General features: G+C 59.0%; 3 protein-coding genes across 3 annotated transcripts; 1 reads left to right on the forward strand and 2 right to left on the reverse strand.

Moving 5' to 3' along the window:
* Nucleotides 1-5,126: 5,126 nt before the first annotated feature.
* Nucleotides 5,127-11,147, forward strand: ATG4D (autophagy related 4D cysteine peptidase; the record flags this gene model as incomplete). Its single annotated transcript, XM_080715104.1, has 10 exons — nt 5,127-5,358; nt 5,586-5,669; nt 5,740-5,913; nt 7,081-7,357; nt 7,426-7,490; nt 8,837-8,967; nt 9,718-9,796; nt 9,867-9,943; nt 10,018-10,137; nt 10,965-11,147. 10 exons carry the CDS (start codon nt 5,127-5,129, stop codon nt 11,145-11,147), a joined length of 1,422 nt encoding a protein of 473 aa, XP_080571230.1.
* Nucleotides 11,148-11,585: 438 nt separating this feature from the next.
* KRI1 (KRI1 homolog) lies at nt 11,586-20,247 on the reverse strand (the record flags this gene model as incomplete). The annotated part of the gene is made up of 19 exons (XM_080715105.1): nt 20,145-20,247; nt 19,979-20,052; nt 19,599-19,704; nt 18,035-18,155; nt 17,722-17,776; nt 17,597-17,646; nt 16,921-17,017; nt 16,770-16,847; nt 16,199-16,332; nt 15,312-15,438; nt 15,131-15,226; nt 14,652-14,822; nt 13,969-14,044; nt 13,798-13,886; nt 13,600-13,726; nt 13,390-13,520; nt 12,661-12,725; nt 12,484-12,582; nt 11,586-11,916 (listed from the first exon to the last, which is right to left on the reverse strand). The coding sequence occupies exons 1-19, from the start codon at nt 20,236-20,238 to the stop codon at nt 11,586-11,588; spliced, it is 2,121 nt and encodes a 706-aa protein (XP_080571231.1). The 5' UTR covers nt 20,239-20,247.
* Nucleotides 20,248-21,229: 982 nt separating this feature from the next.
* CDKN2D (cyclin dependent kinase inhibitor 2D) lies at nt 21,230-22,603 on the reverse strand (the record flags this gene model as incomplete). Its single annotated transcript, XM_080715141.1, has 2 exons — nt 21,230-21,589; nt 22,463-22,603. 2 exons carry the CDS (start codon nt 22,601-22,603, stop codon nt 21,230-21,232), a joined length of 501 nt encoding a protein of 166 aa, XP_080571267.1.
* Between the last annotated feature and the right edge of the window lie 71 nt (nt 22,604-22,674).

Raw genomic sequence — 22,674 nt, forward strand, 5'->3', positions numbered from 1 at the left:
AAGGTCAGCCTGGGAGATGTAGCTAGAGGCTGTCTCAATAGCCGGGTGTGGCGGGCTCACACTTGTCATCCCAGCATTCCTGAGGCTGACAGGAGGATCATGGTTCGCGGACAGCCTCAGCTACTTAGTGAGGCCCTTTGCAACTCAGTGAGACCCTGTTTCAAAATAAAGAATAAACAATAGGTCTGGGGTGTAGCTCAGAGGTAGAATGCCCCTGGGTTCCATCCCCAGCACCAAAAAGAAAAAAAGAGGCTGCCTAAAAATAAAAAGTAAGGCGGGCCTGATGGTGCCTGGGAGCCTAAGACAGGAGGACCGGAGGTTGGAGGCCGGTCTCAGCAGTTTTGTGAAGCCCTGAGCAAGTTACTGGGAACCTGTTTCAAAATAAAAATATAAAATAGGAATAGGGGTGTAACTGGGAGGTAGAACGCCCCTGGGTTCCATTCCACAAAAATTAATTAAGTAATTAAGTAATTAAAAATAAAAAATCAAAGGGCTAGGGGCATAGTTCAGTGGCAGAGTACCGCTGAATTCAGTCCCCAGTAACACCCCCAACACTTGTGGTCTAGAATTAACCACTAAATATCAAGGCTAAATATACTGTTTGTAACAGCTCCACTGCAATATAATTTACATACCATACAACTCGCACATTTAGGGGCTGGGGATGTCGCACAGAGGTAGACCGCGTGCCCAGCGTGTGCAAGGCCCTGGGGTCTGTTCTACCTCCACCCGGCAGGGTGGAAAAACCCCACACATTTAAAGTACACAGCCGGGCGTGGTGGCGCACGCTTGTCATCCCAGCATTCGGGAGGCTGAGACCTGGAGGATCGCGGTTCGCGGACAGCCTCAGCTACTTAGTGAGGCCCTCTGCAACTCAGTGAGACCCGGTTTCAAAATAAAGAATAAAAAAAGAAATAGGGCAGGGGGTGTAGCTCAGAGGTCAAATGCCCCTGGGTTCCATCCCCAGACCCGCAAAAAAAAAAAAAAAGTACACAGTTCACTGGGCGTGGTGGCGCACACTTGTAATCCCCGCTTGGGAGGCTGAGACAGGAGGATCGCGCAGGTTCGAAGCCAGCCTCAGCTACTTAGTGAAGCTCTCAGGGACTTAGTGAGACCCTGTTTCTAAATAAAATATAAAATAGGTCTGGGAGTATAGCCCGAAGGTAGAAAGCCTCTGGGTTCCACCCCCAGTACCACAAAAATAAATAAATAAATAAATAAATAAATAAATAAATACACATAAATTCAAGCTGGGGAGGTGGCTCACACTTGTCATCCCAGCATTCGGGAGGCTGAGACAGGAGGATCGCGGTTTGCTGCCAGTCTCAGCTACTTAATGAGGCCCTCTGTAACTTAGTGAGACCCTGTTTCAAAATAAAGAATAAAACATAGGGCAGGGGGTGTAGCTCGGAAGTCGAATGTACCTGGGTTCCATCCCCAGACCCACACACACACACAAAGTACACAATTCAAGCCAGGGTGGCGAATGCTTGTAATCCCAGGATTTGGGAGGCTGAGACAGAAGGATCCCAGTTCAAGGACAGCAAGGCCCTTTGGAACTCAGTGAGACTCTGTTTCAAAATAAAAAATAGGGCCTGCACTTGGGAGGCTGAGACAGGAGGATCACGCAGGTTCGAAGCCAGCCTCAGCAACTTAGTGAGACCCCGTTTCCCAATGAAATATATAAAAAAAAAAAATAAAGTCCAAAATTTACAATGTAATGTATATATTAAAAAAATAATAAAAATAAATAAATAAAAATAAAAAATAGGGCTGGAGGTGCAGCTCATAGGTAGAATGCCCCTGGGTTCCATCCCCCAGTGCTGGAAAAAATAAAAAATAAAAATAAAAAAAGAGAGAGAGAGAGAAAAGAAACAGGGTCTGGCAGGGGGGCTGTGGCTTACTCTGAAAAGTTCCTGGATCAAAGTCCCCGCCTAGATTACTTCCCCCCTTAATAAGCTTGTATTTTGCTACTTAATCATTATTGTAATTGCAACTATGTAATTATTCCTTTAATAAATTCTTCCTTTATCTCCCAGGACCCCCCCTGCAGGGCCCACAGAAGAGAGGAACAGTATCACCAGGTACCCACCCCTGACACAGTGCTTGACCTAGTAACTACTCAGGATGCAGGTTGGAAGGAAGTTGTTGTTGTGGGTTTTTTTGTGTGACACTGGGCTGGAACCCAGGGGCATTCTACCTCACAGCTGCACCCCCAGCCCTATTTTTTAGTCTTTATTTGGAAACAGGGTCTCACTGAGTTGCTGAGAGCCTCACTAAGTAGCTGAGGCTGGCTTCGAACCTGCGCCATCCTCCTGTCTCAGCCTCCCAAGCGCGGGGATTACAAGCGTGCGCCATCATGCCCGGCCTCCTCCTTCTCCTCTTTCTTCTTTTTCTTCTTCTGTGTGGTACTGGGGATTAAACCCAAGAGCATTCTACCTCCAAGCTACAAACCCAGCTCTATTTCTTCCCTCCTTTTTTCCTTTCTTTCTTCCTTTTTTTCTTTGTTTATTTTGTAGTACTGTGGCCTGAACTCAAGGGCATTCTACCTCCGAGCCATATCCCTAGCCCTATTTTTGTGTTTTATTTTATTTATTTATTTTTGCAGTACTGGGGCTGGAACCCAGGGCCATTCTACCTTTGAGCTATACCCCCAGCCCTATTTTTTTATTCTTATTCTTTATTTTGAGACAGAGCCTCACTAAGTTGCGGATGGCTTCACTTATTAGCTGGGGCTGGCCTCGAACCTGCGATCCTCTTGTCTCAGCCTCCCAAGTACTGGGATTACAGGCGTGCGCCACCACACCCGGCTCTCAGCTGAGTTTTATATTCTTTTAAATGAACTCATTTCTAGAACATTTGCTCAGAGAATTTCATTTTGTATCACTGGGTTTTCACTTTGCCTTAGGGTGTGTGTGTGTGTGTGTGTGTGTGTGTGTGTGTGTGTGTGTGAACCCCCAGCGCCCCCTCACTCGTGGTGGGATGAGAGGGAAGACAGGCTGTCTCCAAGAAACCAGGGGAGTTTGAGGAGACTGATGGACCGTGAGAACGCGCCCGCCTGCGTATTTCTGTTTTCTTTAAGAGTGTGTAATTTATTCCAGCCACCTCTCAGCCTGGGAGGTGTTTCCAGGGTGTGATTTATTTCAACAAGGGGCCTGGGAACTGGGTGGAGATGCACGGAAACATTTTTGGAATTGCTGAGAGACCCAGGATAAAAACGCACGTGCAGGCCGGGCGCGGTGGGCACGCCTGTCATCCCCGCGCTCGGGAGGCGGAGACAGGAGGATGGCGCAGGTTCGAAGCCAGCCGCCCGTGCTGGCTTAGGAGACCCTGTTTCCAGATAAAAAAAGTATAAAAATAGGTCTGGGAGTGTAGCCCGGAGGTAGAAGGGTTTCCAGGAACCCCAGTACCACCAAACACACACACACACACACACACACACACACACACACACACACACAAACAAGACAAAAACAAAAACAAAAACAAAAACAAACAAAAAAAAAAGTGCATGCGCAGACACTGGAATGTAGTAACAGGGGCAAAGCCTAGCTGATTTAGCTGAGCAGGGGGACCTGGGAGCTGGCACCCCTATGTCGGGGCGGGCCAATTTGTTTCTTCTTTTGTATTTTATTTTATTTTATTTTTTTGCAATGCTGGAGATGGAACCTGGGCTTCAGGTAACTTAGGAAAATACTACTGTGTGTGTGTGTGTGTGTGTGTGTGTGTGTGTGTGTGTGTTTGGTTTGCGTGCACACATGCACATGTGCGCACATGTTGCAGATTGAACCCAGAGGTATTCTACCTCTGAGCTATATCCCCAGCCCTATTTAATATTTATTTATTTATTTATTTATTTTTGCGTACTGGGGATGGAACCCAGGGGCATCCTGCCTCCGAGCTACAACCCCAACCCTTTTTTTCTCTTTCTTTCTTTTCTTTCTTTCTCTCTTTCTCTCTTTCTTTCTTTCTTTCTTTCTTTCTTTCTTTCTTTCTTTCTTTCTTTCTTTCTTTCTTTCTTTCTTTCTTTCTTTCTTTCTTTCTTTCTTTCTTTCTTTCTTTCTTTCTTTCTTTCTTTCTTTCTTTCTTTCGGTGGTGGTTCTGGAGATTGCACCGGGGCGTACTGCCTCTGAGCTACATCCCCAGCCCTGCTTCATTTTCATTTCCAGAGTCCCCCGAGGTTGATGGGAGTCTCACTGGTTGCTGAGACTATCCCTAAACCTGTGATCCTCTTGTCTCAGCCGCCCAAGCCACCACGCTCGGCTGGAACTCTTTATTTTGCACCGGAGGAAACTGAGGCCCAGGAGGCTGGGACCAGGCTGCGGAGGGGTCTGGGTCGGGAGCCCGCGGAGGGGCGCTGCGGCGCCGCGGCGCAGCGAGCCGCAGGTGCGCGCTCACGGCCACGCCTCCAGGCCCGCGGAGGGGGCTGCCTGGGGCGTGGCCACGGGGCGCAGGGGCGTGGCTACGGAGCGCGAGGGCGTGATCACAGTGCGCAGGAGCGTGGCCACGGGGCGCGAGGGCGTGGCCACGGGCGCAGGGGCGTGGCCACGGGGCGCGAGGGCGTGACCACAGTGCGCAGGAGCGTGGCCACGGGGCGCGAGGGCGTGGCCACGGGGCGCAGGGGCGTGACTACGGAGCGCAAGGGCGTAGCCCACGAAACGCAAGGGCGTGGCCACAGTTCGCATAGGGCGTGGCCACGAGGCGCAAGGGCGTGGCCACGGAGCGCAGAGGCGTGACTACGAAGCGCGAGGGCGTGACTACGGAGCGCGAGGGCGTGACTACGGAGCGCGAGGGCGTGGCCACGAGGCGCAAGGGCGCGGCCCACGGAGCGCAGAGGGCGTGGCCTCCGTGCGTAGAGGGCGTGGCCACGTGACGCGGCGTGCCCTGGGCGGGGCTTCCGGCCTCTGGGGCTTCCGATAAGCGCGAGCCGGCCCGCCCGGGCGGAGCGATTAGGCGGGCGTGGGGCCCCGGGGCCCGGGCAGGTCGGGGCGCGGCGGGGCCGGGGCGGGGCCGGGGCCGGTCCGCCGCCTCCATCCGGGGCCTGGCCCGCTAAGATGGCGCCCGGCTCGCGGAGCCCGGGCGCGGGGGCCGCCTAGCATCCCCGGGGCCCGCGTCCCGGCGCGCCCATGCACTCGGTGTCGCCGGCCGCCGCGCAGTACCGCAGCGGGGGCCCCGAGGACGCGCGCCGGCCCGAGGGCCGCAGGCCCCGGGGGCCCCGAGCCCCGGACCCCAACGGCCTGGGGCCCCCCGGCGCCTGCGGCCCCGCGCTGGGCTCGGCCGGAGCCGCCCCCGCCGAGCCGGACGAAGTGGACAAGTTCAAGGCCAGGTTCCTGACCGCCTGGAACAACGTCAAGTACGGTGAGGAGGGGCCGCAGGGCAGCGACCCCCGCCCGCCGGCCGACCTTGGGCGAACTTCCCGCTTCCCCGCGCCCCCTGCAGAAGCCCCCGCACGCACCCGCAGCCGGCTGCACCCTGCCCGCCGGGGTCGCACGCGTGCCCGCGCGCCCGCCCCGGGGCCGGGCCCCTCCGCCGTGCACCCCTCGCCGGCGTGCACGCTTCACCCAGCCGGCTGCCCGTCTGCTCAGGTTGGGCGGTTAAAAGCCGGACCAGCTTCAGCAAGGTCTCCAGCCTCCACCTCTGCGGCCGCCGCTACCGATTCGAGGGCGAGGGTGAGCTGGGCCGGCCGGGCGGGGAGGAGCCCAGAGCTGTCCCGGTGGCAGCTGACAGCCGCTCTCGTAGGTGACATCCAGCGCTTCCAGCAGGACTTTGTGTCCCGGCTGTGGCTCACTTACCGCAGGGATTTTCCGCCCCTGGCCGGGTGCAGCCTGACCTCCGACTGCGGATGGGGATGCATGTTACGCAGCGGCCAGATGATGCTGGCTCAGGGCCTGCTGCTGCATTTCCTGCCAAGAGGTGAGCCCTGCCGGCGAGGACAGGGGTGTGTGCCCCAGGACTAATGCCAACCTCTGCCATTGGTCGTAGGATTGTTTGCAAACTAAGCGTGTGTGTGTGGCACTGGGGATTGAAACCTCTGAGCTATATCCCCAGCCCTATTTGCTTCTTTATTTTTTATTTATTTATCTTTCCGGGTCTGAGGATGGAACCCAGAGGCATTTGACCTCCAAGCTACACCCCATTTTTTTATTCTTCATTTTGAAACAGGGTCTCACTAAGTTGCGGATGGCCTCACTAAGTAGCTGAGGCTGTCCACGAACCGAGATCCTCCAGTCTCAGCCTCCCAAATGCTGGGATTATAAGCGTGCGCCACCACGCCCGGCTCTATTTATTTTTGGTGGTACTGGGGATGGAACCCAGAAGCATTCTACCTCCGAGCTACACTTCCAGCGAGGTGCTATGGCCCAGGCCTGTAATCCCAGAAATCTGAGTACTTGTGAACCTGAGTTAGGAGGATGGCAGGTTTGAGACCAGCCTCAGCAACGTAGCAAGACTTTCAAAATAAAGGGCTGAGGGGTGTAGCTCAGAGATAGAATACCCCTGGGTTCAATCTCCAGTACCCACCCCCCCCAAAAAAGTAGAAAAGACTTGTGTGTTAAAAAGCCAGGCATGCCCCAATATGTTGTATGAATATAATGCACCAATAAAAAAAAATCTAAAAGAAAAAATTTAAAAAGCCAGGCATGGTGGTGGCATACTTGCAATCCAGTACTTGGGCTGAGACAGGAGGATCATGGGTTCATGCTATTGTGAGGTCCTCTGTAATTTATTGAGACATTGTTTCAAAGTAAGGAATAGGGCTGGGTGTTAGCTCAGAGGTAAAATGCCCCTGGGTTCAATTTCCAGCACACCCCCCCCCCCCATTGTGTGTTAAAGCCAAATATGTGGCACTTGCCTGTAATCCCAGTAGTTGGGAGGCTGAGACAGGAGGATTACAGGTTTGAGGCCAGCATCAGCAACTTTGTAAGACTGTTTCCAAATTTTAAAAATCTGTGGGTGTGGGGAGGTGGGGGGGTAGAATGCCTCTGGATTCTAGCCCCAGCACCTCCCCCTGAAAAAAAAAGCAATTGGGAACAGTGTTACACACACACTGGATCATCACTTGACTGGACTCCTTCCCACCAGACTGGACGTGGGTGGAGGGCCCTGGCCTGGGCTCCCCTGACCTCTCAGGCTCGGCCTCTCCCAGCCGGTACCGGGGGCCTGCCCGCTGGGCGGCCCTGCACCGGGCTCCCGGCACCCCGGAGTTGGAGCAGGAGCGCCGGCACCGGCAGATCGTGTCCTGGTTCGCCGACCACCCCCGCGCCCCCTTTGGCCTGCACCGGCTGGTGGAGCTTGGGCAGAGCTCGGGCAAGAAGGCCGGTGACTGGTACGGGCCGTCGCTGGTGGCGCACATCCTCAGGTGAGGGCCGCGCGGGAGGCGGGGGCCCCTGGGTGCCGCCGGAGCTTAGGCCTGCCTCCTGCCCCCAGGAAAGCCGTGGACAGCTGCCCCGAGGTCGCCCGCCTGGTGGTGTACGTGTCTCAGGACTGCACAGGTACAGGGGCCCGGCTCGTAGGCATCTTGCCTGCGCTCGGTCCCGTTCCAGGCAGTGGAAGCCTCAGGGAGGGCTCTGGGCCGCTGCAGGAGGCGAGCGTCCGTCTCCTCGAATCCTGAGGGGCTCTGCTTTAGTAATGGAGACTTAACTGCTCTTGGGTCCTCATTCACCCCATACTGGCGATTTGAACTCAGGGCAGATCTACATGCCCAGCTCTGTTTGTTTATTTATTTATTTATTGTTTGTTTATTTATTTATTTATTTATTTATTTGCGGTACTTGGGATAGAACCCCAGGGGCATTCTACATCAGAACTACACTCTCAGACCTTTTTTTTTTTTTTTTTGCGGTACTGGGGATGGAACCCAGGGACATTCTACCTCCAAGCTACACCCTCTGCCCTATTTTTTAGTCTTTAGTTTGAAACAGGGTCTCACTGAGTTGCAGAGGGCCTCACTAAGTAGCTGAGGCTGTTCTCGAACCACGATCCTCCTGTCTCAGCCTCCCGAATGCTGGGACTATAAGCGTGTGCCATCATGCCTGGCTCCCCAGCCCTATTTTTTATTCTTTATTTTGAAACAAGGTCCCACTGAGTTGCAGAGGCCTCACTAAGTAGCGAGGCTGGCAGTGGACCGCGATCCTCCTGTCTCAGTCTCCCAAATGCTGGGATTACAAGCGTGTGACACCACACCTGGCTCTTTTTTATTTTGAAATTGGGTCTTGCTGTTTACTGATGCTGGCTGCGAACCTGCGATCCTCCTGTCTCAGCCTCCCAAGTGCTGGGATTGTGGGCGTGCAGCACCGTGCCCGCTCCATTCACTCGACACACAGTTGGAACGCATCTGCGCACCGTCTCCTCTGCCACAGGGGACTGGTGAGGGCTCAGCGAATCAGTAACACGTAAAGGGGCACTAAGCAGGAGCTGACAGTATTCCTACCACCTTCCACGTCAGTTCCAAAGGCTCAGATATGGTGCCGCACGCTTGTAATCCAGTAGTTGGGAGGCTGAGACAGGATCGCAGGTTCGAGGCCAGCGTCTGCAACTTGTGAGGTCCTCTGTAACTTAGTGAGACCCTGTCTCAAAATGAAGAATAAAAAAACTAGGCTGGGAGTGGAGCTCACAGGTAGAATGCCCCTGGATCCCATCCCTGGCATCACACACACAAAAACATAGGGCTGAGTGTGTAGCTCGCGGTAGAATGCCTGGGTCCAATCCCCAGTACACACACACACACACACCTCGCCAACTAAGGGGCTGCAGGTGGCCTTGGGCCTCTGGGGCCAGAGGGCACCTTCCAGGGCGTGGACAGAAGGAGGGAGGTGACTGGCCGCTGCCCTCCCCCCAGTGTACAAGGCAGACGTGGCCCGCTTGGTGGCTCGGCAGGACCCCGCAGCCGAGTGGAAATCCGTGGTCATCCTGGTGCCCGTGAGGCTGGGCGGTGAGACCCTGAACCCCGTGTACGTGCCCTGCGTCAAGGTAGGTGGGTGCCCCCAGGCTCGTCAGCCGTCAGGATCAGAGTACGTCTCCTTCAGCATCTGTACTCAGTAGTCTTGGGGCAGAGCAGGTGGGCACGCACCTGGCGTCCCAGGACTTGGGCGGCTGAGGCGGGCGGGCCTCAAGTTTGAAGCCTGCCTGGGCCACTTAGCAAGACTGTGTCTTAGAATAAAAGTAGAAAGGGGGAAAAACTTAGTCATGGGGCACCTCTGTGAGCCACCAACTGGCGTGGGTAACGGGGTTCAGAGGCGGGCAGAAGAGGCAGGGCTGGGTGTGGTGGGCGGCACCTACATCCAGTATTTGGGAGGTTGAGACAGGAGGAGGCTGAAGCTCACAGGTTCGAGGCCAGCCTCAGCAACTTAGGCCCTGCACAACTTAGTGAAACCCTGTCTCAAAATAAAAGATAAAATAAGGCTGGGGCGGCGGTAGTGAGGAGGCAGAATTGCCCCTGGGTTCCATCTCCAGCACCACAAAAACCTAAATAAAACCGCAAAGCCCAGCCAGCATGGCACAGGCTTGTAATCCGAGTACTGGGAAGGCTGTGTATCGCCGCTGATGAGTAACTTCCCCGCTCACCTTCCCCGCGTGTTTCCTGTGCCACAGTGCCCGCTCCAGGAGGGCAGAGGTTTTTGTCTTGGTCCCTGCGCAGGGCTGGGTTTAGGTACAGTAGGCGTCCGCTAAGTGTTGAATGACCGCCTGATAGCCCAGCTGCTGCTCCCACCCTCCCTGCAGGAGCTGCTGAGGTCAGAACTGTGCTTAGGCATCATGGGCGGCAAGCCCCGGCACTCCTTGTACTTCATTGGCTACCAAGGTAGGCCCCGCCCCCGCCCCGCCCCGCCCCCGCCTGCTCGCCCCGCCCCGCTCACATCTGACCCCTGCAGATGACTTCCTGCTCTACCTGGATCCCCACTACTGCCAGCCCACCGTGGATGTCAGCCAGGCTGATTTCCCCCTGGAGGTAGGCGGGACCCCAGGGGGGCTGGGGCCCAGGGAGGGGTGGGAGCCCTGAGCCTCCCTCCCCTGTCTCCTCAGTCTTTCCATTGTACCTCACCCCGCAAGATGGCCTTCGCCAAGATGGACCCCAGCTGTACCGTGGGCTTCTATGCTGGCAACAGGAAGGAGTTTGAGACGCTCTGCTCCGAGCTGACCAGGGTGAGCGAGGGGCTGGGCTGGAGGAGGAACAGGGCCTGCGTGTGGCTGAGCTGGGCTGCGGCGCTGCCACCCGGGAGGCTGAGGCAGGAGGCTCCCAAGTTCCAGACTTCCAAACGAGGCAGCTCGGCATGCATGATTGCTTCCATAAGCCAGAGAAGCCCACCTTTGTGCTTTTGGGTATTGGAGGTACTCTACTTCCAAGTTACACCTCTCAGCCCTATTTTTTTATTTACTTTTTGCGCTACTGGGGACCGAACCCATGCCCAGCTTTAATTTTTATTTTTTATTTTTTTGGTGGTACTGGGGTTCCTGGAAGACCTTCTACCTCCGGGCTACACTCCCAGACCTATATTATACTTTATTTGGAAACAGGGTCTAAGTTTCCGAGAGCCTCACTCAGTAGCTGAGGCTGGCTTCTAACCCGTGCGATCCTCCTGTCTCCGCCTCCCAAGCGAGGGGATGACAAGCGTGCACCACCACGCCCGGCTTTTATCCTTTATTTTGAAACAGGGTCTCACTGAGTTGCAAACGGCCTCCTCACTCAGTAGCTGAGGCTGGCTGTGAACCACGATCCTGTCTCAGCCTCCAGTGCTGGGGTGACAGGCGGCCTAAGTCCCGGGTTTAGCTGAGAGCAAAACGGAATGCATGTGAAAAGCCTGGGGCCAGCTGTGTGCATTGGGACAGGTGGCCGGACCCCGCCCCAGCCTATGGGAAGACGGCAGGGGCACCCTCCGCAGCCCAGCAGTCTCCTGGCCAGGCCCTGCCTCTCCTGGCCTCAGTTCCCCAAGGGCCGCTGCTGGCGCTGAGCCTCGCTCTCCTCCCGACAGGTCCTCAGCTCCTCCTCAGCCACAGAGCGGTACCCCATGTTCACCCTGGCCGAGGGCCACGCTCAGGACCACCACGCGGAGGCCCTCTGCGCTCAGCCGCTGCAGCCCGCACCCCGGCCCCCTCGCCCCGGGCGCCTGCTCAGGGCCAAGCGGCCAAGCACCGAAGACTTCGTGTTTTTGTAATGGGAGGGGATGGGCAGAAGATGCGAGACTATTTATTTTTTTATTTATGCCATCTCGGGATGGGCACGAGAACTCGTGGTGACGGGGCTCCCTGCTCTTGCCCTCCACAGCCAGCGGAAGCCTGTCCAGGAACAGGCTGGGCCAGGCCTTCCAGGGCCGCCCGCCTCCGCGCCCACTCAGGGCCTCCGCACCCACTCAGGGCCTGACCCAGCGCCATAGCGCGGGCCAGCAGCGCCCCTCGCCGGCCCGGGGCCGGGCTACTGGGGTAATAAAGCTGTTGCACTTGGCGTGGCTGGGCTCCTGTCCTGGGTACGCGGGCTCCAGGGGCTAGCGGCCGTGCAGGTAGCCTTGGTTGCTGGCCCACAGGGAGCCCGGGGCTGTGCACAGCAGGCCGGTCAGTGTAAGGGCCCCGGGGCCCCTTGCTCCGCTGCCCTGGGCTCAGCTCTTGGCCCTCGCCTGTTTCCTCCGCTGCCGGCCCAGCTGGCGGAAGTGCAGGCGCTTGGGGTTGAGGCCAAAGGCCTGCAACCGCTGGCGGCTGAACTCGCGGCCACCAAGCGTTACCGTGGGGCCCAACAGCCGCGTCTTCTTGCCCCTCTTCCGTCTCTGGGGGGTGGGCTTCCCAGAGGATGGCGCGGGGGCCTCGTCCTCCGGGGCCAGGGGGCTCTCTGGTGGGGGCCGCTTGCCACAGGCCCCATCAGGCGCCGGCAGGTGTCCCTGTGGGCTGACGTCTCTCTGTGGCTTCCCGGTGGCTTCTGTGGACATCTCTGTCCTAAGGGGAAAAAGTCAGGGCTCAGGCCGCGCTGGTCCAGTTGACAGATGAGGACAGAAGGGGCGACATCGCGGTGATTCTGGTCCCCTTCTGGGAACCAAGCTGGGTCTGACCCCAGAGCCGCTTGCCCTACTAGACTAAGGGCCGGTGGTGATGCTGGGAAATGTGGTCTGCGCCTGGCCGGCCCTGCGCTACTCACATAAACCAACCCGCTATAGCTTTACCGAGGGCTTTCTACCTTCAGGCTACACCCCAGCCACTTTTATATTTGCTTGGAAACAGTCTGACTAGGTTGCAGGGCCTTGCTAGGTTGCTGAGGCTGTTCTTGAACCTGTGATCTTCCTGCCTCAGCCTCCCAAGTACTGGGATGGCAGGCATGCTCCATAGAGCCGAGCTAGGAAGTGACTCTTACTCTTCAACAAGCCAATGAGAGAACCAGGAGTTGGCGGCCCAAGGTCACAGATGTGGCCAGGAATCATCAGAGCCCAGGGCTCAAAAGATGGACCCCAACCCCCCCGGCCCATGCTGCCATCAGGGCGCTGGCCAGCCCGGCTCCCAGCCACTTACTGCTCTGGGCAGAGCGACTTGAAGATCTGCCGCTTTTTCCACGAGTTCTGGGCCTTCTGGCTGTACGCCCGTTTGTCCTGCAGCTCCTCCTGCTCTGACCTGCGGGCGCCCCGGGGACATTTGTCGCCCATGCTCCGGGAGCCATCGCCCGCCGCCCACCGCCCGCCCGGCCAGTACCTGTACATGCAGGTCTTCTTCAGGGAACACCACCGGTTCAGCTCCTTGTCATCGGCAGAGAGGATCTGTGTGGGTGAGAAGGGACCTCGGGTCAAGCTGGCCCACCGGCGAGGCCGCCTTTGCGGTACTGGGGATGGAACCCAGGGGCATTCTACCTCCAAGCTGCAACCCCAGCCCTATTTTTACCCTTTAACAGGGTCTGAGTTGCACAGGGCCTCACTCAGTACTGAGGCTGTCCGCAAACTGTGATCATCCTGTCTCAGGCTCCCAAATGCTGGGATTACAAGCGTGCGCCATCGTGCCTGGCTCCTATTTTTTTTTTTGGTGGTATTGGGGTTCCTGGAAGCCCTTCTACCTGTGGACTACACTCCCAAACCTATTTTATATACTAATTTGGAAACAGGGTCTCTTAAGCCAGCGAGGCTGGCTCCGAACCAGCACGATCCTCCTGTCTCTGCCTCCCAAGCGCGGGGATCACAAGTATGCGCCACCAAGCCCGGCTCTATTTTTTATTTTAAAACAGGGTCTCGCTAGGCTGCCAGGAGTCACTACACTGCTAAGGCTGACCTCAGACCTGCAGTCCTCCTGTCTCAGCCTAAGCACTGGGATTATAGGCACGCGATACCAAGCCCAGTTTATTACTGTCATCTTTGAGGCGAGCAGACAGGCCTAGGCTGGGCTCAGCGTGTCCCGGGCGCCCCAGGTCCCTTTCCTGCCTAGGAGCCTGACCTCCTCCGTGCTGAGCCCGAAGTCACAGGGTACCACGGCGCGGTACTTGAAGCGGCAGGGCAGGTCATCGATGATATCCTCGTAGTCCAGCTGGTAGTACTCGTCCAGGTACTCCTCAAAGGTCTTGTCCTCTGTGGAGACAGAGAGCCCGGCTGCTGGCTGCTCCGGGCCCCCCGGCCCCCCGCCGCCACCAGGGTCCCTGGGCCTCACCAGGGTCAAACACGGGCTTTTCCTGCCCCACGGCGGTGGCGAAGGGGGACCTGCGCTTCTTCTTGCCGGTGGAGGGGGCCTCCCGCTTCTTCCTCCGCGGCTGGCTGGGGTCGTAGTCGGCATCCATCTGCCAGGCCAAGCGGGTCAGCTCCCACCAGCCCCCAGGGTGCCCGGGGTCCCCCCAGTGGCGGCACCTACGTTGAAGTCGGGGTCCTCGCAGTGCGGCTCCTGCTGGTTCCAGGCCCCGTCCTGCTCCGGCCCACCCCACGTGTCCCAGTTCCAGTCCTCTGGGTCCAGAGAGGACAGACAGGAGAGGTTAGGGCGGGACCCTGGCGGCAGCCCCCCATGCCCAAGGACAGCCAAAGTCACCTTCCAGTCCTTCCTCCTCCTCAAACTGCGGCTTCTCCTCCTCGGCGGCGCCGTAGAAGTCCTCCCCAAAGCACCTCTGCGGGGTCGGGGCTGGAGGTCAGCAGCCTGGCCTTGCAGGGGGCCATGAGGACGCTGCCTGCCCCTTGTGTGACTCCCAGAGCGGGACCCGCTGCTGCCGTCAGCCGCGTCTGCTGCCATGAGGTCCCACGACCCACAGCTCCTTCCGGCCTGCGGGCCTAGGCTGCTCAGCGCCGTGGGGCGTGCCGCCGCATCCCGGGCTAGCTGGCCGCCACTCGCCTCCGCTGTGTGGCTCTAGGGACTGAGCCCGGGAGCTTCCGGCCTCCGGGCTACACTGCAGCCCTTGTTTATTTCGAAACAGACTCACTTGAGTTGCTGAGGCTGTTCTCGGACCTGCGATCCTCCTGTCTCAGCCTCCAAGTTCTGGGATGGCAGGCGCGTGTCCCCATGCCCAGCCCCTCAGACTATTTCGCCGCTGGACGATCTGGCCAGGGGACCACTCTGCGATTCCCACCCCACCCATGCACACTAATCACGAGCGGGAGCCCAGTGGGGCCCAAGTGCACGGGTATACACCTGGCACTCAGCAGCCGCTCATCAATGTCAGACCCACAGTACAGGCCAGGACGGGCGCCAGGCACGCGTCTGGTGAGCAGGGCCCGCACCTGCATGAGCTGGTCGTGCCGGGCGGGGTCGAAGTCGTCCTCCAGGTCCCGTGCCTCCAGGCCCAGCGTCTCGTTGCCGGTGACCTGCCGCAGCTTCTCCAGCTTGGCCAGGATCTCCTTCCTCTTGAGGCGCTTCAGCTGCTTCAGCTCCTCCTGCTTCCGGGCCTTCTCCTGTGGGCAGAGCGGACGGCCATGGGCTCCCCGGGCAGCGGGCAGAGCGGGCGGCCATGGGCTCCCCGGGCAGCGGGCAGAGTGGGCGGCCATGGGCTACCCAGGAGGCGGGCAGGGCGGGCGGCCATGGGCTCCCCGAGAGGCAGGCAGGGCGGGAGGCCGTTGGCTCCCCGGGTAGTAGGCAGAGCGGGCGGCCGTGGGCTACCCAGGAGGTGGACAGCCATGGGCTCCCCGGGTGGCGGGCAGGGCGGGCGGCCATGGGCTTCCCGGGAGGTGGGTGGCGGTGGGCTCCGGGCGGCCGCACTCACCCTCCGCTTGCGCTCCCTGGTCTCCTCTCTCTTCTCCTTCCTGCGCTCGTCCTTACGGCGCACGGAGGACGCGATGCTCCGCGGGAAGGTCTTGAGCTGGTGCCACAGAAGCCAGGAGGTGACCCGCAGTTCTCGGGCGGCCGGGGGCTGGCGTCCCCGACCCCCAGCCCGGGCCACACACCGAGGCCGAGCCCGGCTCCTCGAAACGGAAGTTGTACTTGTGCTCAAAGTCCTCCTGCTTCTTCAGGAACAGATCGCCCTCGTCCGAGGAGTCGTCCACGGCCAGCTGGACCGGGGGGCCCAGGGCCCTGAGGGCGAGACAGAGCCAGGTCGGCCAGTGGCAGACACCCATGAGCGCTTTAATCCCCAGGAGGGCTCGACGAGGTGGAGCTGCCAACGGGCCTGGCTTCAAGTACTGGAATTATAGGCGCGTGCCACCAGATCTGGCTTATTTTCTATTTATTTTTGTGATACTAGGGATGGAACCCAGGGGCATTCCACCTCTGAGCTACACCCCCAGCCCTATTTTTTATTTTATTTTGAAACAGGGTCTCACTGAGTTGCAAAGGGCCTAAGTAGCTGAGGCTGGCCGCGAACCGCCATCCTCTGGTCTCAGCCTCCCAAATGCTGGGATTACAAGCGTGCGCCACCACGCCCGGTTTATTTTTCATTTCGAAATAGGGTCTCACAAAATTGCTGAGGGCCTTGCTAAGTTGCTGCAGCTTGGCCTTGAACCTGTGATCCTCCTATCTCAGCCTTCCAAGTACTAGGATTGCATGGTGCACCTTGCCTTATTTTACATTTTGAAACGGGTCTCACTACATTGCTAAAGGTCTCAATAGGTTGCTGACCCTGGCCTCGAACCTCCTGTCTCTGACTACCAATATAAGCATGTGCCAACATGATGGTTTTGCCCATTTTAAATGTAGGGAAACTGAGGCAGGAGGTTGGAGCAGAGGGTCAGGATTAGAATCCATGCCAGCAGGTGCCACCCTCCATGTGAAGGAAATAAGCATGCAGCGCCCTCTGGCTCCTGCACTTGGGAAGGGGACCGCAGGCGCAGCTCACCCTTCCTCCTCCTCCTCGTCCTCCTCCTCGTCCTCCTCTCCCTCCTCCTCGTATCTCTTGTTGAGGATATAATCCCGGAGGAACTGCTCCCCTTCGTCCAGCTCTGGGTCGTTCCAGTATTCCTTGAGATGTGTCTAGGAGGGGCGGGGACACAACCCAGAACCCAGACTGAGGGCCGGGGAAGGAGGGCGGCGCGGGCACCAAGCAGATGCAGGGAGCCCAAACATGACCGCCAGCCTAGAGCGGCCCACCCGGATCACAGGTGCAGGGAGCCTGCTGCCCCTTTTTATTTGAAAACAGAGCCTCCGCTAGGTTGCCGAGAGTCTAACTCAGTTTGCCGAGGCTGACTTGAACCAGCGATCCTCCTGTCTCAGCCTCCCCGGGTACTGGGATTACAAGCGTGCGTCCCCACGCCGGCTAACTTTGCACTGTCCTTGTGGTGCCGAGGAGGAACCCAGGGCCTCATCCACGCTGACCATGCGCTCTCCACTGAGCCCCGGCCGCTGGGGCTGCCCTGGTGCGCTCTGGATGGCTGGGGTCTGGACCACAGGACCTCCGCGTGACGTCTCACCAGCTCCTTCAGGGCCTCGGGGTTGGGAATGTCCTTCTGTCCCTTCAGCCACTCCACGTAGTCGGCTTCCTCCTGGGCCTGCGGGAGGCCAGCGCTGAGCGCCTGCAGGAGCCCGCCGCCCGGAGCCCGCCGCCCCAGCGCCTGCACCCACCTTCTCGTCCCTGGTCTTAGCATGTTTCTGCAGCAACCCAGAGCCACCTTCCCCTGCACTGTCCTCATCCGCGCTGTCCTCCACGAACGGCCGGAAGCTGCTCAGGACAGACGGCGAGCCTCAGGACGGGCTACGAAGCCCCAGAGTTAAGCACCTCTACAAGCCCCAGGCTTGTGGGCCCCCCATTTTTGGTGGTACTGGGGATTGAAACCAGGGAAATTCTACCACTGAGCTTACCCCAGGCCTTTGTGTGTATGTGTGTGGTACTGGGGATGGAACCCAGGGGCATTCTACCTCTGAGCTACAACCCCAGCCCTATTTCTATTCTTTATTTTTGAAACAGGGTCTCACTGAGTTGCAAAAGGCCTCACTAAGTCGCCGAGGCTGTCTGCGAACCTCCTGTCTCAGCCTCCCGAATGCTCGGTTAAAAGCATACGCCACCACGCCTGGCTACCCCGGCCCTTTTTATTGTGAGACAGGGTTGTGCCCCGGCTGGCCTCGAACTTGCGATCCTCCTGCCTCAGTCTTCAAGCCCTCTCGTGACAAGTTCAGAGTAGAGCCTGGACATTCACCCCTTTCTAACAGATAAGAAAGCTAGGTAGAGAGCAAATAACACAGCTTGCTTCCATCCCAGCCTCCCCCCACCCGGCCTCCACTCCCTGCTCCCCGGGCTCACCTTTCCTTAAGCGCCCTCTGTTCCTCGACGTAGCTCCGAGATGAGGCCTGCTACAGAGAAGAGAGCCGCATGGGCCTGGGGCCAGCCTGGAGCCCGCAGCCACCTGCAGCCTCCACCCTACCCACCTCGAGGTCCCGGCCACAGGCCTCCCCGTCCGAATTCTCCTCGTCGACATACTTGCTGTGCAAGGAAAGACGGCCTTTAGAATCCGGCCACCGACTCACAATGGCTCAACTGAGAGGGCTCGACTTCACAAGGGTTTTATTCAGAGGTAAATTCTCAACTTAGGTGTGACCCCATCTGTACTCTCCACGGAGAGCGTGTCCCCTTGGGGTGGGGAGCTGCTGAATCCGCCAGGGTGGTCCTTGGGGTCCCCTCAACTCTGGAACCGTGGGCTTGTCCCACCTCCCAAGGTCTCGGGCTGCTGAGACTTCTTACCCTCCCTTCTCCAATATGACCTTCCTTTCGTAGTCCTTCAAGTACATGGGTCGCACTTTCTTTGGCTTCTCCGAGGCCGCAGGCTCCTCCTCGTCCTCCTCCTCCTCCGAGGAGGAGGATGCTGCGTGATGGCCAGGAGACACCTGCGTCACCCACGGTCCCGGCAGAGTCCCCGAGGGCAGGGCCAGGGGCGGACGGAGGTTTCAGTCCCCAGCACCCCGCTTCCCTGCCTCCACCTGCGGGGCCCAGACGACCAGCTGTCCGTGCTGGAGCAGCGGCAGGCATTTGCGACAGGTCCCCGATTGGGGAGGGTTCAACTTAGACCTTTCAACTTTGTGGTGGGTTTATTATTAGGGTAGTCAATGGATTTATGCACACACACATACCCCCATCTTTTTTCTTTCGGTACTGGGGATGGAACCCAGGGGCTTTCTACCTCCAAGCCACACCCCCAGCCCTACTTTTTACCCTTTATTTTGAAAAAGAGTCTCACTGAGTTGTAAAGAGCCTATGTAGCTGAGGCTGTCCACTCGGATGCTGGGATTACAAGAGTGCGCCACCATGCCTGGATTTTTTTTTTTTTTTTTTTGCAGGTCTGGGGGTGGAACCCAGGGGCATTGGACCTCCGAGCTACACCCCCTGCCCTATTTTTTATTCTCTATTTTGAAACAGGGTCTCACTAAGTTGCAGAGGGCCTCACTAAGTAGCTGAGGCTGTCCGCGAACCGCGATCCTCCGGTCTCAGCCTCCCGAATGCTGGGATGACAAGCGTGCGCCACCCTATCTGGCACCTGGCCTGTTTTTAAAACAGATGTATGTCAGCCGGGCGTGGTGGCGCACGCTTGTCATCCCAGCATTCGGGAGGCTGAGACCGGAGGATCGCGGTTCGCGGACAGCCTCAGCTACTTAGTGAGGCCCTCTGCAACTTAGTGAGACCCTGTTTCAAAATAGAGAATAAAAAATAGGGCAGGGGGTGTAGCTCGGAGGTCAAATGCCCCTGGGTTCCATCTCCAGACCCGCAAAAAAAAATAAATAAAAATAAAACAGATGTATGTCATCATACCTGGTTTTATTTCTTATTTCGAGGTAGGGTCTCATGAAGTTGACCAGGCCGGCCTCAAACTTTTGATTGCCCTGCCTTCGCCTTCCAAATATCTGGATTACAGGGTGGGCCACTACACCTGGCTTCGACTTTTTTTTTTTTTAATTTACATTGGGCTCTTAGGAATGTAAGCCCATTGTTGGTCAAAGATTATTTGTAGTCCTTACTTATTTTGGGTGGTACTGGGGATTGAACCCAGGGTATCCTACCTCTGAACTATACCACCCCCGGCCCTGTTTTATTTTGAGACAGAGTCTAAGTTACAGAGGCTGGCTGTGAATCTGTGGTCCTCCCCTCTCAACCTCCCGAGTACTGGGATTGCTGGCATGCAGCACCAGGCCCTGCTTGTAATCCTTATTACCACCACCACCAGGCCGTAATCCGAGCCACTCGGCTGCAAAACGATCCACTCAGGACTCACAAGAACCGGCAGGACCCCGAGGAAGCAGCCCCCCGCCCGGACCTGCTTTCTGATAGAAGGTGGCATCTTTCTGATAAATGCGGGGGTCCTTCTTCTTCAACAAGGAGAGGGTCCTGTAGAAATCGCGCTCCTGTTGGGGGTCAAATTCCTAGGGCAGGAAAGGGGGAGCCGCTTTCAGAAGGGAGCCCTGGCGGACGCCGGGCATGGAGACGGGTGGGCCGAGGAGGAAGGAGAGGTGGCGCCCGTGTTGGGGGGGGGACAGAGGACCCCGCCGGGGAGGGAGGCACCCACTAGGGAGGGGAGGGGAGGGCCTCAGAAGAAGTTGGGTCGGGGTGCACTGAACAGTGGCAGGCCTCTTGGGGGCTGGGGAGGGGCCGGGGGCCCCTGGGGCCGGGGTCGGGGCGCGAGGGCGGGGGGCGCACCACGCGCGCGTCGCTGGAGTCGGACTCGGAGCTGGAGTCGCCGCCGCTGCCCGGGTCCCCGTAGCGATCCTTCACTGCGGGGCACAGACGGGGTCCCCCGGGTCACCGGGGCCAGGTCGGCCCCCGGCTCCCGACCACCCCTCTGGCGCCGGAGCCCCGCACTCACGCCGCTGCAGCTCCTCGCGCTCCCGGTAGCGGCCGTACCGCGCCGCGAACGCCGCGTTCACCCGCAGTGGAGACGACCCGCGCGGCTCCGGCATGGCGGCTGCCCGGCCACTGCGCAGGCGCGCGGCTGGCACCCCGCGAGGGGCGTGGCTAACCGCGACCACGCCCACTCGGGGGTTTAAAACGAGGCGGGGCCTGCGTGGCGCTCCCAGCCCCGCCCCCGGCCTTCCGGTGGGCGGAGGCCGCAGCCCCGCCCTGGCCACGCCCCTGCGGGGAAGGCCGCAGCCACCGCCCACCTCCCCGCCCTCGGGCTCCCGGCACCCAGCTGACATGCGGGGCCCTTTCTCCACTCGCGGTTTCCGGCCTCCCTTCCGCTCCGACTGCGCCGACCGCCGCCCCACCCAGCTCCGCGCCCAGCGCCCGGGGAGGACCGTGGCCCGCGACCCCCAGGTGGTCGACCCCCGCCGTTCTCCATCCCAGCCTCACAAACCAACAGACACCCGCGCCGTGATCATGCACTAGTCTTAATTTAATGGGTAGAAACATTAAATTATCACGCAACAACTTTTCCATAAAGCTTAATAAATAGGATCTTTTTTTTTTAAAACGCTGTACAAGAGACTGGAATACGAGCTTCCGTCAGAATATGCAATGAACTCATGCTACCCTTTTATTGATCTGAAACACTCACCCACCCTTCCCATGCCCCAAACGGAGTGCACACTGCAGGGATCTCTGGAGCACGGCCGGCCCGGGCCACCAGGCTCCGGGAGCCCCGGGGGCCACCCCCTCGCTCTGGAACCCCGAGTCCGGCCTGCAGCCCGGCAGCCTGGGTTGCAGAGGAAACTGAACCGTTTTGGTCGCTGCTGCCTGTAGGAGCCCTTCTCTGTCCAACACACCAAACGGGGTTAGAAAAACAAAGGAGAAACATCCCCCAAACACACGCACCCCAGAAATCAACACCAATAAGCCTCAAACTGGTCCTCCTCCCCCTTCCGCAGGAGGTAAGAGGAGAGAAAGTGTTTCTTCTCCCCTCTTCTGACACGTAACCCCGCGGGTTCTCTTGCTGGAGAGGATGTCCCGGGGTCACAGCAGGATCACCATGTGCCCCTGCAAGATGTCCACGAGGTCCTGAGCCCCTCTCTGCCTTGCCAGCTCCAGGGGCGTCAACCCCCTGGCGTCCTTGTGATGGAGATCGGACTCGGGGGCCAGGAAGCTGACCACAGCGCTGTGGCCCTCCTGAATGGCCAGATGGATGGGGAGTGCCCCAGTGCCATCGGGTGCGTTGACATCGGCGCCGTGATCCACCAGGACCTTCAGGGTGTCCAGGAATCCCGTGCGAGCCGCGTCGTGGATGGGGCTGGTGCCAGACGCGTCCTGGACATGGGGGCTAGCACCTTGCTTCAGAAGTTCCAGGGCGATGGCGGGGTTCCCGAACATCATGACCTACGTACGTGGGGACCGATGGTCAGGAGTCCAGAAAAAGAGGTCACTAGAGAAAGCAGGGTCATCCAGGAAGAGAGAATGCCAGGGAAGGGGACCCCAGGGAACACAAGCCCCCAGGAAATCTGAGACTCCGGAGAACAGGTTTTGGGAATAGGGACCCCCAAGAAGTTGTTAAAAATACAAGGAGACTAGCAAAGACAGTAGCCCTCAGGAAAACAAAGGCCCTCCCTCAAGGAACCAGAGCCCACCACAAGGGGAAATGGCGCCCCCTAGGCCGAGACCTGCCCCCCAGATACATTGACAGCGCTCTCAAGAGAAGATGCCTAAGGAATTTGAAACCCCTTTCTCCGAAAAAAGGTCCCTCCGGCCTAAGATGTTCCTCAGGATATCTGACTCCCTGCAAAAAACGGGGTTCCCCTGCAAAGTGCCCCCCGCAGGGGATAGGGACCTCGTGCAACATGACGCTTTTTCTCTGGGGAGCTCCAGACGCCTAGGACCCGCACGACCGCCAGGAACGAGGACTCAGGCGTCCGAGGAGATCACCCAGAAGGTGCACCGTCCTCAGGGAGCCACGGAATGGCTCTTGCAGGGGTCAGATGTCCGCGCGGGGGCCCCAAGGAGCCTGCGCTGCGCCCCTGCTCCGTGAAGCCGGGACCCCAAGAAGCTGAACCCCCACCTCGTAGGAAGGACCTCGGCACAGAAAAGGGGCCCTCCGAGCGCGGGGAACCAGGAGTCCCGGGGGCCTGCTGCAAGCCCTCCCGCCCCCACCCCGAGCTCGCCCACCCCCAGCTGCGACAGCGCCCGGGGGGGGGGGCCGGGGCTCCCCGCGGCTGGCCACCACGTCCGAGGGCGGGCTGGGGCTGGGGGCCTCACCTGCAGCGCCGTCTGGCCGAAGCGGTTGCGGGCGTCGGGGGGCACCAGCTCGCGGTGCAGCAGGCGGCGCACCTCCCGCACGTCGCCGCGGGCCGCCGCCCCGCTCAGCCGGTCCGCCGCGCGCGCCCCCTCCCGCAGCATGGCGACCTGGCGGGGCCGCGCGGTCAGTGGGCGCCGCCGCGACCCCCGCCGCCGCCCCTCCCCGACCCGCG

This window comes from Muscardinus avellanarius (assembly GCF_963383645.1).
Source record: "Muscardinus avellanarius genome assembly, chromosome: 18".
Lineage (NCBI taxonomy): Eukaryota > Metazoa > Chordata > Mammalia > Rodentia > Gliridae > Muscardinus > Muscardinus avellanarius.